Raw genomic sequence first — 17,432 nt, 5'->3', positions numbered from 1 at the left:
ACGTTTTCACGTGACGGTTCGCCTCCACCACATCCCGAGCAGGGGTGTGCTATATTGTTGATGCAACAAAATCGCTCTGTGTCTTCAGTCCGTTGTCTAGTCAAATTCAAATACCATTTTGCATGGATATAAAAGCAACATCTCTAAATTGCTTCGACCTATGAAGTTTAAAAATGACACGATTTGTAATAACGATTTTCTCTGCATCTTCTTAAACAATTAACAAGCGTTGTATGTATTTGTCTCTCAAAGGAAATACATCAACCATTCACATTACGGTACAGCAAGTTAACGCAAAATGTATCTTTAAGAAAACTTACACTATTCTATGCTGCAATATATATTTGATAAAAGATTGCTCTATTTGTTAAAATATTCTTGTATTGTGTTATGTTTATTTTCATTGACCGTTTTATGTTTAATCAAAACTTCTTTAAACAGTAATACTAAAAACTGCACGGCTGAACGCCTTCACAAAACAATATAAATGTAATATTTTAACAAAACTGGTTGAAACAATACTAATCATTAGTGTACCAAATAATTTTATAATTTTATTTTATTTTGTACCATTTTTTTATTTCACTGGTAGATATCTATAGACTATCGGAGTGCATACAATAATAATGCTTTATCCTCTATATTCAACTATCCGCGTTAGAGAATGCAGTTTATTGATCTGAGCCACTCTGAAGGTATTGTACTAGTGTAAAATTTCTTCTATAAAGTCGCTGCAGGCTGCAGCATGCCCGGTCCGTGCTATAGGCATCAAGTTATCGTTACTACCTTGCAAATATTGACATAGGAGCGTTCTGGCGTTTCGTTGTAAGAGGCGCTCGGCATGGGATTTGCAACTATTAATGCACACAATTGTGTACCGTTCGAAATCCTTCAGTACACTTTTCTTTCCAAGAATGAGCACCTTATATAGCAGAGCTCTGAAACTGATTTAAGTATACACTGTGATTGGTATTTAGACGATTTGCGCTTGTCACGTGTACCGCACACGTCACTTCTTGTCCGAGAGTGACGACCAGATATTTGGTCCGCTGAGGAGTCTTCTTCTCAGGCCTCTTATTGGTTCTTGTTGTTATGACAAACATGCTTGGGTCGCTGAGCCATGATGACAGTATGATGCTATGGTAACTACTAACATTTTTTTTCTGCTGAACAAGTGGATCCATGCGCCTTTGTTGTCGAAGTATGTGACTGTTTGTCTGTGTTTGCCGCCCGCAGCGTCTGTTTTCTGTGTTGCTTCTAAATTCCTACCAATTTTGTCATGTCCGGAAAATCGTAAAATAATTAAATTTATTACTCCTTTCGCAAATCTATTACTTATTGATTGGATAAATAATTCGACGCTTAACGGAAAGGTGTTATTTTGTCTCAGTTGTAGAGAACTTTCTTATTTTCAAAGACTTTAATTACAATTATAATTATATCCTGTCTAAACTACGTGATTTACATCTTCAAAGGTGTCTTCGGAAGGCTTATGGAATTTAATCGTTAACATATGTATTAACAATTGTGTCAGTTGTACAAAACGCTGTCAGTATAAACCCCTCAATATTTGAATTTACTGCCTATTTACAAATGGACTTTTGTGGCCTTGCATAATCTAAAAAAGACAATTCAACACCATAGAAAAGAGAACTATTTAAAGTCTTAAACCAACAATGATAATGGGACGTTGGCTAAAATACAGTTTTTGAGACGCAGTTTTTGATAGAACAATAATATTTCAAATTAAAATCAAAATGCTTACCTGTTTTGACGAGAAATAAAGTGCATATCATTAATTTTCTTTATCTTTAACGATAATCAAAGCAGTCATGTAAACGTTTGCTCCCTTTCCTTCGTCATTTCCTGTGAGCCAAATAGTCAAAGGATTTATACTTATTTGCAACGTTTTAAGTAAAAAAACACATTTGAAAATATATAGACAAATTAATATAAGTTGGTTCCAAAAGTAGTTGCATACGAACGCAGGATGATACAATATTAGTTATACATGCAGGTGCCGAAATGTTACAAGTGTTGATATTTAGCTTTGAATGCAGATACAGTCAATTCAGCTATGTTTAATGTCTTCGTAATGTAGCTAAACTTCTAAATACTTCGAAGCATGAGGCAAAGAAGAGGATTAACCCTAAGCCCAAAAATTAAAATGCTTTATTGAAAATATTTCCGTTAACCGCTCACTCAGTATTGTGGAAGGCCTTAAACGGTGCCGGGACCAACACTTCTAAGAGAAAAAGAGAGAGAGAAAGAGGGTTTGGTAAGCAATACATAATTAATTTACTTGAAGATTGTTCATGTATCAAAAGATATGTTCAAAAGCACGTGAGCAAGTTTCTCTGCAAATAGTATTACGCCTAAACGTACACGTTATAAAAGCATTGTTTTGGACACGAATTTTAAGTTCAAATGAAATTCTATATGGTATATTTGTAGCTACATACTGATGTACACATTTGCCACAGCTCTAAAATCCCAATGTTGGTGCTTGATTTAATCGCACAACCCACAACATACACAGCAAGACAGGCATCCCACATCTAAACTATTTCAATTCGCATATGTATGTAATGTTATTGTTCATAAACTACTTTGTTTTAGATTAAACCGGTATTAGTTTAGAATTAAATTAATCTATCTGAGAGTATATTGCATTTGATTAACGATATTGATTCGTTAAGGACCATTATTTCCTTTAGCTAATAAATAACAATTACGCAATGTAAAAAAATGGATAGCAGCCAAAATACTTTTGCGATTCTGTTTGTATTGGCTTGCTTTTTACAGTTAAATACAAAATCTTAGCTAAAGCAATCCTTTTTTGAAATGATACAAAGAAATGTTTGTTTCATTCCGATAATATCATTACTAATATCATTTAGAGACTAACCTTTTTGAAAATTCCTTGCAGTCACAATGTAGTGTTTTCTGTATTGGACCAGAATCATTTACCTAGCGCGACAGCGTTGCGGTTGGCAGATATTGAAAATCGGTTCCTAGCAGTGCCTGGGAACAAGCATGTTTTACTGTTCTAGTGGTTGTCGGATAAATGCACAGCAGTGACGTGGAATGCTTCAACACTTGGGTTTAATAACTGTGGCTATATGCCGTCAATTTCAGAGAGCTTATGGATTTTGCCTTGGATTAATTTATGACGGTAACACAAATTTCATTTGTATTTATGAATTAGAAATCGCAAAACGTGTGTATTATATAAATAACATGTTCGTTTTCAAATTTATACGTTTTCGTAGGAATTATTTTTGTAAATTATGTGCTAATATTTGGTTTAATTTATTTGAACATGGTGAAAATGTTTAAAAGTATGAACGCTATATAAAATCACTAAAAATTAACAAGTTCAAAAAATGTATGAATAAACAAATATGTTTAGGACAGTTACTTAATAAATTGAAATATTTAAAAAAAAAATATCTAACGTTGTTAAGGATAATAAGAACAATAAATAAATGCTCATTAAAATAAAATCCTCACGTTGAAAATATTATATTTGCAGTCTTGCAATCGAAACACTGGTACGCTTTATTACATTCCAAGGAATCTGATTATATACTTTGCATTGCAAGCGATACATAGTTTGGTTACTGTTTACTGTCTTTCTATTAGACAGACTAAATACAACATATACATAACATTAGAAGCTATCAATACATTGTAATAATTACTCTATTGCCGCAACATCACAAAAATAGTCGCTACAATAGCATCTGTTTCACTATCTAAAGTTTTCATATTAATATGGAAATGAACAAAATAAACGTTTTAAAGCGGTGTCATTACTCGCGTGTAAAATAGGCGAGATGTCAATAACATTTTTTATTTGAATAATTCTGACAGGCCAGAAACAACAACATTACTGCATTATATATTTCATACTTTAGTCTTGTTCTAGATAAGGTCCTTGTGGAATTTGAATCTAGAATATAAAATATTCCTAAGGAACAAATTGTGGGGGGTGTGTGTTAAGGACTGTCCAAAATATATTTAGAAGGTATGCGAGAAGTGGTTGTCGGCCATGTTTTTTAAATTATTTTGCAGCTTGAGAAGGCGACCAAATCAAGCACTGAATTATTCTTCAACAAGTAATGACAAATATAAAATGTGCGTTAGCTGATAACCTGTTGCTTGGAAACACCAACTACAAATGAGAACCTTCAGAGGTCAGGATATTTCATAAAATGGTATTGCAAAGGTGTGGAGATCAAAGTCGTCAGGTGAGACGATTGCCGTTTTAGCAAGGCCGATACAAGAATGTGGACTTTTTAGTTAAATCTGCATTTATTTAAAACAAAAAATTCAAGTGAATGTTAAAATTAAATTTAATTGTAATGATGATGTTTACTGTATATTAAAAACAACTTTTGAGGAGTATTTATACACGTTGAACCATTAGTCTTAACGTTCTGTAAAAGAAAGTGATTGGAAGATAGGACACAGCAAATAAAGGCCTAAATTGACTCCTGGAAAAGTCTAAATTAGTAGTTTATACGTTTTAAAACCTAAATAGCATCTACAGATGCATTCCCATTGAAATAATACATTATTAGACGCTGTCCAAAAGTATACGAAACCTCAATATATGTAAAGTGTTTGGTTATATATGACTCAATCAATCCCATGTTGTGTCTATGACAATGCCTTCATAGTAATGAATTATGTGTCACTGTATATAAAAATTGGATTAAAGGCTGATTTCAAAAGAACTATTTAAGCCCTAAATTGTTCACCTAAACTCGAACCACTGATGGTACCGACAAAGGTTTATTATTTTTTTGTATTTTTACAACGATTGTAAAAACGTTATTGCAACATTATTTATTAGGCAAAACAACATTGAAGGTTAGGAATCGAAGCCGTCCGTGACTGTGGACGACATATAACATAAATACACATAAAAAGATGAAAACAGACACAATAATTGCAAGCGTAACCGATGAAAATTGATTATAGAAAAGAAAATATGGATCTGCACCAACTCATAATATTTCAGGAATGTAGTTTCCTACTTAACTACATTTTATGTTATTTTAGTAAATGCCATATACAATTTCTTCATTAAATTGGTTATGCAAACACATTCCAAGATGTCCGCACACGTGTTCGATAATACCATGGCCTTCAGAATGGTAAAAGTACAGTTAATGATATATTTAAGTTTTATGGATTCTGTTTCTAAACTATCTAAAAAATAGGGGTCTTTTCATAAGTTTTCAGTGTTCGTGTATATCAATAGCGTAGCTAGCGCCGTGTTATGTTTAATAGAACTAAAACAATTGACGATGAGAAATTTACAGTTTGACATACTTCGTCACATACGCAAATGAGTCTGAACATGTAGACCGTATACAGGAAAATAACTTAAATAATAAAATGACTTATTTTCCCCCACATCAAAGCGTCTGGGTATTTTATGAAAAGTCAATTAACGCAATGAAGTGACTTCATTTGCAAACAGTTACGGGCAAACTGTAAAACTTAATTAGAATGTGTTGCAAGAAAGTAAAACAGTTTAACAAGAAATTTTATATTACGCAAGTGACATAACACAACAAAATAGCAAATTTAGTTGGTTCTTTTATTGCTTCATATAACATATGTACATATTTACATACATAGAAAACATGATTTTCTACATGCAAAGCGATCCGTAGATGTGCTTGTAACGTTTTCAAGTCATTCAGTTTTTTTTATTCTGCTTTATATTTCTATTGTCTGCGTAACTGGAGGACAAATGGTGCCTCGATATTTATTGTTAATGTGACAACCTTTACGACAGTCAGTAAAATCTTACATTTGCCGGTTTCAACTATTATTTAACATTCTTGGACCTATAACATCCTGAAAACGAATATATTAGGTACATATTTGTTAACGTATCTTATCATGGAGCATATCATTATTTGTTATCATTTAATCAGCGATTAATAACTGCCTTACATGTCATCAGATACTTAGGCCATGTATAATGTGTTTATTTAATAGCTTGTAATTACGTGCATACTTTGTTGGATATAATCTCTAATAATCTGTTGGTGATATTTCTACAGCTATTAGGTCTAAAGAAGTAATTTGATCTTTGCTTTATTAATTAGCTGTTGGATTTAATCTCAAATAATATGTTAGTGATATTTCTATAGCTATTAATTCAAAAGGAGTAATTTTATTTTTTCTTTATTAATTATTTTTTAGATGTAGAACACAATCCTATCTGATGGCCGATAATCCATAGTGTTTATTTTACATAACAACAGCAATGCTATATATATATTTTACGTATATTTCTTTTCTCTTTATTTTCATATCAGAACAGTAGCCAAGTGTATTGTGCACTAGATAAAGTGCGGATAATTTTCCTTGAGGTTCCTACAGCAATTATTATTTGTATGGCTACTGGTTTGCCTTAGAAAATATTTTTTCTGATATATTGTTTCTCTAGCTCTGTCAATTGTTGAAATAATGAGATTTGAATGGTCTTACAAAAGAACAAATGTAAGTCGAAATATCATGCATACTATCCATATTTAAAAATATGAGGAAAAAATTGCAAATGTCAAAGAATATTATTAAAACATCGTTCTATAACAAACTTCACAGAAGGTGTAAAGTTAGAGATTGAAACCATTGGCTAGACTTATACATTTACCAGCAAAATAACGCCATGGAGTGAATAATTTGCGTTCAATTCATTTACTACTTTATGTAAGCTCCATTGTGAGTATGCCCGGGCGCTGATATGAATCAGTCATGAATGCGTGTCTTGAGTAAAGACCAGTACTGGTCACCCATTAGATACATCATAAGGAAGTACCCCTGGATGGGATCAAAGCAGCAATTGTTCTGGCGAGAGTCGGAGACAAAGTTCGATTTAATTAATTTTAAGAGTAGAAACACACTAATAAAAATATTTAATTATTGCATGCGTTGCGACGAGGGTGAGAGAGAGGTGGGCTGGGGGATTTAATTACTGACAAAAGCTTTACTTCGTTCTGAAAATGAAAATATGTTGTTATCGTATTACTAAGTGCGTCTGGTTGCAAAATATCAGCGTGTTTGAATTGTACTGAATTGCTTTTATTAAATCTTCCGGGATATTCGTCTACCGCCTTGAGTAATTTACACAATTTGCAAGAAAGGAATTAAATGTTAAATACTTGATGGATGATAGTTTGTAAAATAAACTGTTATTCAATGCATAACGGTCGCATTTATTTATTTTCAGAGTCTGAAAAGCGAGGTATCTTAAATAATTGATAGTTATCGCTAATGCAGACAACCGACGCAAGAAAAAAGATATAACAATATCAGACAGACGGCCATAATCTTAGAATCTCAACAATGGAAGATCCGGCAGTAGTTACCGTTATGATGATGCTATCACTGTTTTCTATTTGCGGAACAATCGGAAATTCACTCGTTCTTTACATCTATTCACATAAAAAGGAAAAGTCGACCGCGGGAATTTTCATTATGAGCCTTGCAGAAACTGACCTTTTCACCTGTGTGTTAGTTATGCCCTTCACAGAGGCTGTAGTGTACCTGAATTACATGGTTAGATATGACGTTGTCTGCAAGATTTATATGTTCTTCATCACATGCAATGTACCGTTCGCCGCGTTTATAATGGTGGCAATTGCAATTGACAGGTACTTTTGTATTTGCCATCCATTTCTACATTTGCTCAATATATTTCGGGCAAAAGTTATCGTGGTGTGCTTACTGCTGGTTGCATCTACATTTGGAGTTATCACATCTCTGTCATACGGTGTTTACTCCTACGAACAGATAGTGCCTACTAATAAAACCCTTGCCAGTCTAAGTGAAACAATGATGTATAACGAAAGTGAAAACTATGGCCAAAATGTAACATTTATTGCCGTCGGCCACCGCGTGTGTGCAAATTGCTCAAAGGAATTATTAGGGAAGCTTCATGTATACAACAACAAAACAGAAGTGCACGCTGGATACGACCTACTGTATACAGGTCTATGCGCTCCAAGTTATATTCTGACTGGCCCTCAGTTTCTAAATATCTATCAACGTGTGTACGCTGGGACATACCTGCTATCTTTTGTCATCGTGTTCGTTCTATATGGCCTAATTTACCGGTCAATATACAAGCATCGAGCGAAAAGAAGCAAGAGAAAACGTTCCAGTCTTTATCCGTCTGGCGTAAGTCATGTTACCAATCTCGATCAACCTTGTGTAAGTCGGTGAACATTCTGTATCTTACTGCTTCAAGTATTCTAAACAGCTTGGTATGGACAAAGGGATCAAACCGTCTTGCTTGACTGAGTCAAATATAACTGGCTCCGTCCGTTGTAAAATACTAAAGGTATATCATCATTGAAAAGAAATCATTTCCTAAGTAAAATTATGACGATTAAATTGTGTAAGCTATTTGATTGCATACGAATTAGTAATCAATTCAAATTGCCAAAGAAATTGTCTTAAGTAAACTTAATACAATACGGTTGTATTCAATTATCATTAAGAAATGTTAATAAAAGTTCATAAAACGAAATAGCAATAATACATCAATGTAAGTACGTTTTTCCCAAATAATTGTTACCGATTAAACAGAATAATAGTGTTGCATTTTGATCAAGAATGTAAACTTCGACGTTTGCAGATGTTATCGAAGATTTCGATTTAAGTGGGTTGTTTATATAGGTGTTTACCCGTGTTATTTATCTGTTAAATTAAAAGTTACCCATTCGTGACTGTCTCTTACAAAGCTGGTATACTTATACAACGCAAGAAAATAGTTCAAGTAGAGGCGTGTCCAATCTTCATCATTATATCAAAAAGCAAGGCAACGTTTACAATGCCAGTTAAATGTTTCATACGTATTACAATAACCGGCAGCTGAATAGGAGTTCTTAATAATTTTTTTTCATTTGAAACATGCTTAGAGAGAAATTTTTAGTTATTTCCGATGAGTTTAAATATTGTTTGCGTATTTAAATTTATTTCATGAGCACACATCATAGGTTTAATTTAATGCAGAAGGGAATATGTCTATCAAATGCCACTTGAAAGATAATATAGGTTATTATGCTACCGGGCTAGTCCTTCTCTTAAATTCAAATACATATGCAGAGTAGCATGAGTTCATTTTTTTTATAAATTTATAAAATTTTATTTTTTTATAATTTTATACTATATCGAAAAATTGTAAACACCTAGAAAGACATCAATATTGAGTAAAATGGAATATTTTTATATTGTAATTTCAATCTTGTTAAATTTGCGTATAATTGGTTTGGTAGGCATTTCGTATCGTTCTAGAAATGTAAGGCTTAAAAACTGAAATGTAACTCCACAATGTACATGAATGATAAAAGTATGTATTATAAATGTAATTTTTATTATTGTGTGATTTCATATACTGTTATTGTTTTTTCTCAAATAATAGCACAGTAAGCTATCGAAAGACAACTCTAAGAATAAAACCAGAATGTTGTGAAATGTTACGATGCTTGCTAAAGTGTGGTTTGCAGTGACATATCTAGGTTTCCTTTTAATACTTCTTATATGCATTTATAATCGACTACTAGTTAACCAAATTAGGGCTTAACGGCAAATACTCTATCATAACACATGAATAAAATTGTATTGTACATTGAACACATTATGACACGTGTCACCACGGATTGGAAACAAACGTGTTAAAGCATATCAAAATAAGGCTAAGTATAATACATGTGCCATTATATTTTAATCAATAGTGATATTTTAGAATATGAGTATTCCTCTATCATAAGGTAGTAGCAGAAACATGAGCGAAACATGAGAGAAGTGTCTCATTGAAACAGTTATAATTAAAATTCATTTTTTAGGTCTTCTGGTTTTCAGGAAAAATCCATGTATTGTCATTACCTTTGTGTTTTTATGGTTTCGTCGGTGACGTCATCGGTGTCGTCAAAGTGCAATGTAAACCATGGCCATTTTTGAAAACAACATATGTATTGAAATATACTAAGTACTTCTCAAAATTAATACAAAATACGTGCGTTGGCGTTCGCCCAACAGCGTCCTGATTTACATAACCTTCTTTGCATATTATAGGACTATCGGTAAAATAACTGAAAAGATGGGATTGGTTATGAACTGCCAATGCTAATTTGTCACTGTAAGCCATTTAGTAATGAGCTGAATGTCTGGATATAGCTTCGTTATATTTCGCATCATTTCATGTAATTTAGTATCTTTTATTTTTTTTCTAATTTATCTTCAGATTGAGTTCTCGAATGTTGAAACCCAATTTACAGCGGTGACACACGTTAATCCTCACATTGGCCGACGGAGAGATTTAAATCTTGAAAATGGTGAAAATGATGACTTTGACGTCGAAACGAATGTTGAGCTGCAGCCAATGAGACCAAAGCCGAGAAAGGGACCGCGGGCAATATCAATCAAGGAGAAAACATTATTGGCCAATATTCGAACAGCTGTCATGTTGTTTGTTGTTACCGTTGTTTTTCTGATTGCATTTTTGCCTGCTTGGCTTATGGGATTACAAGCAATGGAGTTTAACGCCGTGATTTTCTACATGTATTTTGTATATCATACTGCAAATCCTTTCATTTACGCATTCATGAACAAGTCTTTTCGAGACGACCTTGGAAAAGTTCTCAAGTGCCAGAGTATACCTCTTGTTCGGTAAACATTTTTTTAATCTTTTTTACACGTTTTCTGCAATCTGCTATCGACTTTGATAGAATACACAAAGAACAAGCGATAACGCATATATATTGTTATAAACATTCAACACATTTTCAATAACTGAGAAATACACATCTTGTTTATTACTCTTTCAACATTGTCTTTCTTTCTCATAAAATAAATGCCCGAAATAATGAATGTACTTTGTATTCAATGTGATTTGATATAAAAGGTTTATATATTGCAAACCAAAGGCAAAAGGCAAACGGTAAATGGAATATTATACGTATCAAGGTCGGTTTGAACATCGTGAATTAATTCATTCCTGGTTTTCCATATTACTATTATATATTGGCACAAGTTATCATAAGTGTTATGTATGATACGTATTTATAATAAAAATATCCAAATTTCTTTTCACGTACGTACTGATCCAATTCAAATTTACTTAACGTTTTATATATAAGTACTGTGTATAATATAACAAACTTTACTAATTTTGTATTTAGAAACAGTAGGTGATGTATTCTAATACATATCATTCGCTTATAAATGTTGTGCTTTATGCTTGATGTTATTGAATAAACGTGTCTTTAACGGTTGATTTTTGTGTTTTGTTGTTGTCTTGATATTAAATAGAGATGCTCTGCAATTATAGTAACAGTAAAGTTTCTGTCCTAGTCGCGAAACCACAATGACTCTCACGAGCAACGGTTTTTCGCGTCGATTTGTACATTTATTTTTTTGGTTTAATGTTGATATGATCGCTATGCACTTTACCATCTCCTTAGCACATTTTGTCAGTGGAAAGCACTTGCATCACGCAATCAATGTTTTGCGTCATCAAAGTCAGTCTCGACAAGTCCTTTACCATTTCCTATGTCTCTGCGCACTTCTAGTGTTTTTATTTCTGGAGAACAGTCGCGAATATGTAAAGAGCTAGCCCTTGGCACTGACAACATCGATTTCAAAACACGCCAACTTCAAAAACATGTAATATCAATGTATCGTCTATTAACACTTAAATGCACTACACGACTGCTTATCAGGTGATTGTCTCTTGATATAAAATATTAATATGTATATTCCAATTCAAATCAATAACCAAATCGTTAACGAGAATTTATTGTCACCGTTTCACTTCCAGAATGTGAAGTACTATTCATTACAAAATTTAATTCAGAGCAATTAGTTATATAACCACATCGAATGAAATTAATTGGATATCATGTATGTATTAAAAACCGTTTTCGAACCTATTCAATGCCATGCGGGATCAGTCTCGACACCATTACCATTTTTCTAATTTATCAGCACTTTCGGTGATTTGATTTTGAGAAACCAGTCAAGTAAACCCGTCCTTTCATTTTGTATGCAAAACACTTTCGATTAGTCCTACAAACATAAATACACGCAAAATCAGCTCCATCTGAAGGTCTGGTTTAGAATTCAGAGTTTAGGTTCATTTAAATTTATTTCATTCGATTTTGAAGACAGTGACAATGTGTTTAACTCAGTAATTATTCGTATATACTACAGTTTTGTTAGAGAAACGTTATTTTAATTGAGGTCTTCCAACACAAAACTAATAATTAAACATTTTATAAAAACATCCAATCACAATGATATACAACTTATGATACTTCCATAGCAAAATAACACAACGATTTTAAACTAGTTCAAGCGAGTGTTAACTTTTGCATCCGAGTCAGAAGAAGTACTTTCCATGTAGAATGCTTTATTGATACACTTTTACAGCTTTTGGCATACGCATTAGTGTGATCCGGTTTAATGAAGTTTAATCAAGTCATTAGTTTGTGTGTTCGCCTACTGGTCATGCCTGAGTAGTATTGAACTAATACAATACAGTTAAGCAACCTCTTGATATATATTGAATTTTATAGATATGCATTTTTCCTGCTCTGCCATGAGTTGAGTTTAACATCAATGATACTGATTATAATCCGTACTATTAATCACTGTCAAATAATCCCGTTTTCATCGTTTTACAGATGTTGCACACCCGTTTTCTGATTGTCCATATGTACAAAGGTAATGGTCCTGATAACATCGATTACGAGACACGTCGATTTCAAGAACATTGATAGGTGATAATCGCTTCTTTACACCGTAATCCATTTCAATATTGCTAATCAAATGCCTTTATGTCATATCAATGATTAATAGGTAGCTTCCATAACAGCTCAATAATCAAGTCGTAAACTGAAAAACAAAACAAATGTCTCCATAACATTTCGCATACACATCGGCGCTTTACTTCCAAACTGTGAATGAGTTTGTGTTACCGGATTAGACTCATATCATTTGCGAATGTTAACTCAATCAAACGAAATAATAAAGTACAATAAGATTGACGTTTACTGAACGTGCTAAAAAAGAGAGTATGGATGAAATATTTCAGTTTGCAAGGAATGACCATGAAGGAATGAAGAAAAACGCTGGTTGCTCTCATAATGCATATGCAAGGTGCCGAACATCAACAAAGAAGAAACAAGTGTTGAACTTGTCGAGAGAAAATAAATAATACATACATGCTATTTGCAATTTCTGTCTCTGAATCAGGAAGTTAGATTTGGAAGATATTGAAACTCAATTTAGTGTCCCTTTTCACGTTTCATATCTCATTTAAAGCCATGACAAAAACCATTACACCGAATATGCGTTTGCATAACTTATACTGAAACATTCAACCTGACATTTAAAGTCCTAATACTGATAACAGGAGGGCAAACAATTTGACAGGAACGTTGACTTTTCATTGTACACATACACTATAATATTGTTTGCGGTAAAGTGGAGGAGCAGCTGTACTATACAGATGTTCGTATGATAAGGTCCGATTACTTGAAGGGGACAACGCGAAAGCTTCATGTGCGCGCAAGCACTATGGGAGGCCTGGTGCAGATAATTGCACTTTTATGTCGTTTATTCGTGTATAACTATGTTTTAAATTGTATAAGTACTTTCTGCGTGTTAACATGATGATCTCATCCTATTGAAATTATTTCATTCAACTCTGAATCAATATGATCAGAACTTCACCGAGTCAGGCATGTCCTTATTAATTATATCTCAGAGTTCAAATTCAAAAGAACGGAACTTTAACTTAGTAAGAGTATTTCATATATTCACAGGGCTGTTTCTCAAATAAGCATTTAATGCATCATTTGTGTTTTTGACATATAAGTATTGTATTATGTGAAATATTTTCATTTTTCTACTTTTTCTGATTTCTGCCTTAACGTATGAAAACTTTTGCTTTAACAATTTTAAGTACATTAGTAATTCAGATAGTGTCAGCTACGATAAAGCGTGCATTTGTTATACCTCGACTGAGACATGGAGAGCAGGCCTGCCCTGATTGTTAAGAATAAGGATTCCATACAGCCGCCATTATGTCTCGTAGCCTTTCTAGGATTTATATTTTCTTTATATGAAAACTTTGGGAACTGTGTTGCTACCTTTTTGTCTTTGTATTAGGCTAAAATATAATGTTGTTAACGCGACTTTATTTATTACTGAAATTGTTGTCGCAATATAACGCAAATAGTATTTTACATTTTCTGGGAGAAGCCGACACTAAGTTGTCAACGAATGTGTTTGATGTTACATCTGCGCTGTATCTTAGAACAATGTAATATAATATCTTCAAACAACCTTTTATCAAACAAAATATCAAGTTCCACAAGAATCTTTAGAATGATTGGTATTTCAAAATAAGTCTTAAAATAATTATTAAAATTAAGTCTCATCATATTCCGCTAGACCTTAAACCATTAAGCAATGAATCAGTCTACAATGTTGTAAAACGACGTTTAGTTAGATGAAAATTAATTTGGTTACATAAAGCCTTAATAATGTTATGCTGTTGATTTTATTTCTTTTATACCAAACATAATATATTCAGTCTCTAACACTATTTTATTTTAAAAACCAACTAAAAAAACAAAAAATGCAATTCAATGTAGGTGGGTCAACAAGAGGTGCATTTTATTTTCCATGCTATGACAAATCACAAATATTCAAACAGGCCTCTGAATGTGGAGCCAAAAAAAAAGGTAAATGGCGTAAACTACCTATACACAGTGGATTAAGTCATTCTGGTTTTAATATTGTCCGGAATCGATACAACTCACAGTCTTCAACAAGAACAAGCTTTGCACTCGTACGCTGGTAACAAAAACAGTAAAAAACTGAACGTATGTATGTAATGAAGCAGAAACAACAGACTGTAGCATTTAAAATAATGAACACGCTATTATTTTAAAATATCGCTTGCTTGTCGAATGATTGATCAATATTATATAAAAATAAACTCACCAAGCAAGCACAGCAACCGAAAGTTTAAACATAATCAGCATATAACCAATACTAGCAATTTCCTTGAGAAATATGTAAAACTTAAACAGCGAATTATATGCAAGTTTCACACAGCTCTCGAAACAAGGCTGAATAGAATCCCTTGAGAAAGATCAACATATAAACTACCGGAAAGTTCATACTCTGCTCAAATCTACCAATATTCATTTTAGATCTATAAAACACTTTATTTCAACATTTCGCTACAGGAATGCATTTTGCAAAACAAAACGGGAGCTAAGGAACATAATATCTTTAGCAAATTCAGAAACATATCTATTCCAGTGATGAATGCAATACAAACTGAGCAGTATTCTCGCCTTTAAAGTCAAATGAATACACTTTTGTAATATGCATCATACTTAACTCATTTAAACGTTAATCAGAAAACGAGTTAAGGTCTTTAGTGTATTCGGTTTCAAAGGACTCGCAATAACCGTCTTAATGTCTTGATATTCATTGGATATATCGACAGAAAGAAACAGTTTCTTTGCTTTACCAGGTGAAAGTGTTCGCACAAACAATTGACTTCTGAGAATATAATGAAATAAAAAATAAATAAAACAGATTAACTACAATGGCATACAACAATTCTGGATATAATTCATTTATGTTTTTTGAGTAAAATCTGGAAAATAGAAAGTGTATGAGAAAGTATTTTAAAACATCCTAATTATTCTGTGATACTGTTGGAGCTTTTCACAAATTCCAATTCAATTTTAATCGTGATTTGAAAGCAACTTTTGCACGTGTTAGGTGCTAATGCTATTTGCTTTAATATTTGAACATTTCAGAATATTAGGGTAATGGTGTATTGCAGTAAGTTTTATTTTTATTTTGACATCTGTGAGATGGTCAATGTGCAATTTTGTCAAAAAAGTACACAAATTTTATCAATTGTTTCTCCAAAAGTCAACATTTAGAATATACGCAATATGTGTGATCAACCATATGTCTAGATGTCCTCGTTTGTGCAATCCTAGTTTTTTGTGCCGTTTTTTGTTGCATCAGAATTACCCAATGACCAAACTTACTTGATTTTAAAACAAGAAACTCCTATATACACGACGATCAGATATATTTCAAATGTGCTTATTGTAACATCACACAAAACACTTGACTCATATATTTGTTATATTTCCTTCAAGCTATCAAGATAAAATGGTATCCATATATTCGTACCAAGGAAAAATAATAATGTTGTCCTACTGTAACCATGTGTATGCACGAATAGCAATCATTCGACCTTGCCTGTATGTATTGTGTGGCCGATCTATTGTGTGTATGTGATGATAATATTATAATCAATTATCCTTTTAAGGTATTCAATAATAAAGGTTAGTGATGCTGTTCTATTTGTTTCGTATTGTTTAAGCACTAAGTGTCAATACTAAAGAATAGCCAAGATGCAGACTGACAGCGTGATTTTCTTTAAATGTGTCAACCACACGGTATTGTATTATTTCAGCAAGTTTCTCATTTGCTATGTCTCTCGAAATAAAGGTTCTGTTTTCAGTAACAGCAGTCTGGTAAATTTCTTTGTGCTGTTTCTAGTAGACCTTAGAATTAATGATTGTATTTCACTATTGCTACAGCTGTTTCAAAGGAATCACGCTATACAACGTATCAATTTAGTAAGGTAATGTAATTATCCATATTTTTTATGTGTCTTATTCTTTCAAATAACACTTTTTACGAAAGCTTTTAAGCATTATCCACAGAAACGACGACGCCTTTACATTTATCCTGATGTCAGAGTTTCGAGAGTTTGTTGTTTGTTATTTAATTATAGACAATATCAGGGTTGTCTCATAATATGATAGCGATTCAATGTGGTATACAAGGAACCGGTAGAAAACTGATAATTTCGGAATTGATTAAAGAGTATATATACTATTATGTGTGGTATTTGGAAATATTATCTTATAAAACTGATATGTTTATTCCTTAAACATAATTATACGAGATGCGATGCAAACCAATGTAAAATGTTGACTTAAAAATGTTTTTTATTTCAAACAATTTAATTGGCATTGTTTTTATTGTATCGGTAATAAAACTACTGTGTTTTAGTTGGGTTTTTTTAAATCATTAATTGTACGTAGTATAGTTGGACAAATGTGATATTCGCTTCACTATAGTATGCACTCGTTTCGGTTAAAGGGTTTAAACCACAATGCATATGCGTATTATGTTGTTTATTTGACATCCAACAATTAACAAATGTTGACTTGACTTGATGTGATGAATGTAGCGGTAAAACCCCAACGGTCGTCAATGACAATGTTTTATATTTCCTTATACAAATTGCATCATTCAATGTTATTGCTGTACATAAGTAAATATTG

At 32.7% G+C, this 17,432-nt stretch overlaps 1 protein-coding gene across 4 annotated transcripts; it reads left to right on the top strand.

Moving 5' to 3' along the window:
- The first annotated feature begins 3,077 nt into the window (after window positions 1–3,077).
- Window positions 3,078–11,286, top strand: LOC128203608 (cholecystokinin receptor-like). Of its 4 annotated transcripts, none has more exons than XM_052905094.1 (3): window positions 3,078–3,175; window positions 7,259–8,208; window positions 10,277–11,286. In XM_052905094.1, exons 2-3 carry the CDS (start codon window positions 7,375–7,377, stop codon window positions 10,703–10,705), a joined length of 1,263 nt encoding a protein of 420 aa, XP_052761054.1. In that variant the 5' UTR covers window positions 3,078–3,175; window positions 7,259–7,374; the 3' UTR covers window positions 10,706–11,286. The 4 variants fall into 4 exon arrangements, with proteins under 4 accessions (XP_052761054.1, XP_052761053.1, XP_052761056.1 ...); XM_052905093.1 differs by having other exon boundaries at window positions 7,259–8,241; XM_052905096.1 differs by lacking the exon at window positions 7,259–8,208.
- Window positions 11,287–17,432: the final 6,146 nt, after the last annotated feature.

Source organism: Mya arenaria, chromosome 9, assembly GCF_026914265.1.
Source record: "Mya arenaria isolate MELC-2E11 chromosome 9, ASM2691426v1".
NCBI classification, from domain to species: domain Eukaryota; kingdom Metazoa; phylum Mollusca; class Bivalvia; order Myida; family Myidae; genus Mya; species Mya arenaria.
This window is presented reverse-complemented; position numbering and strand designations above follow the sequence as displayed.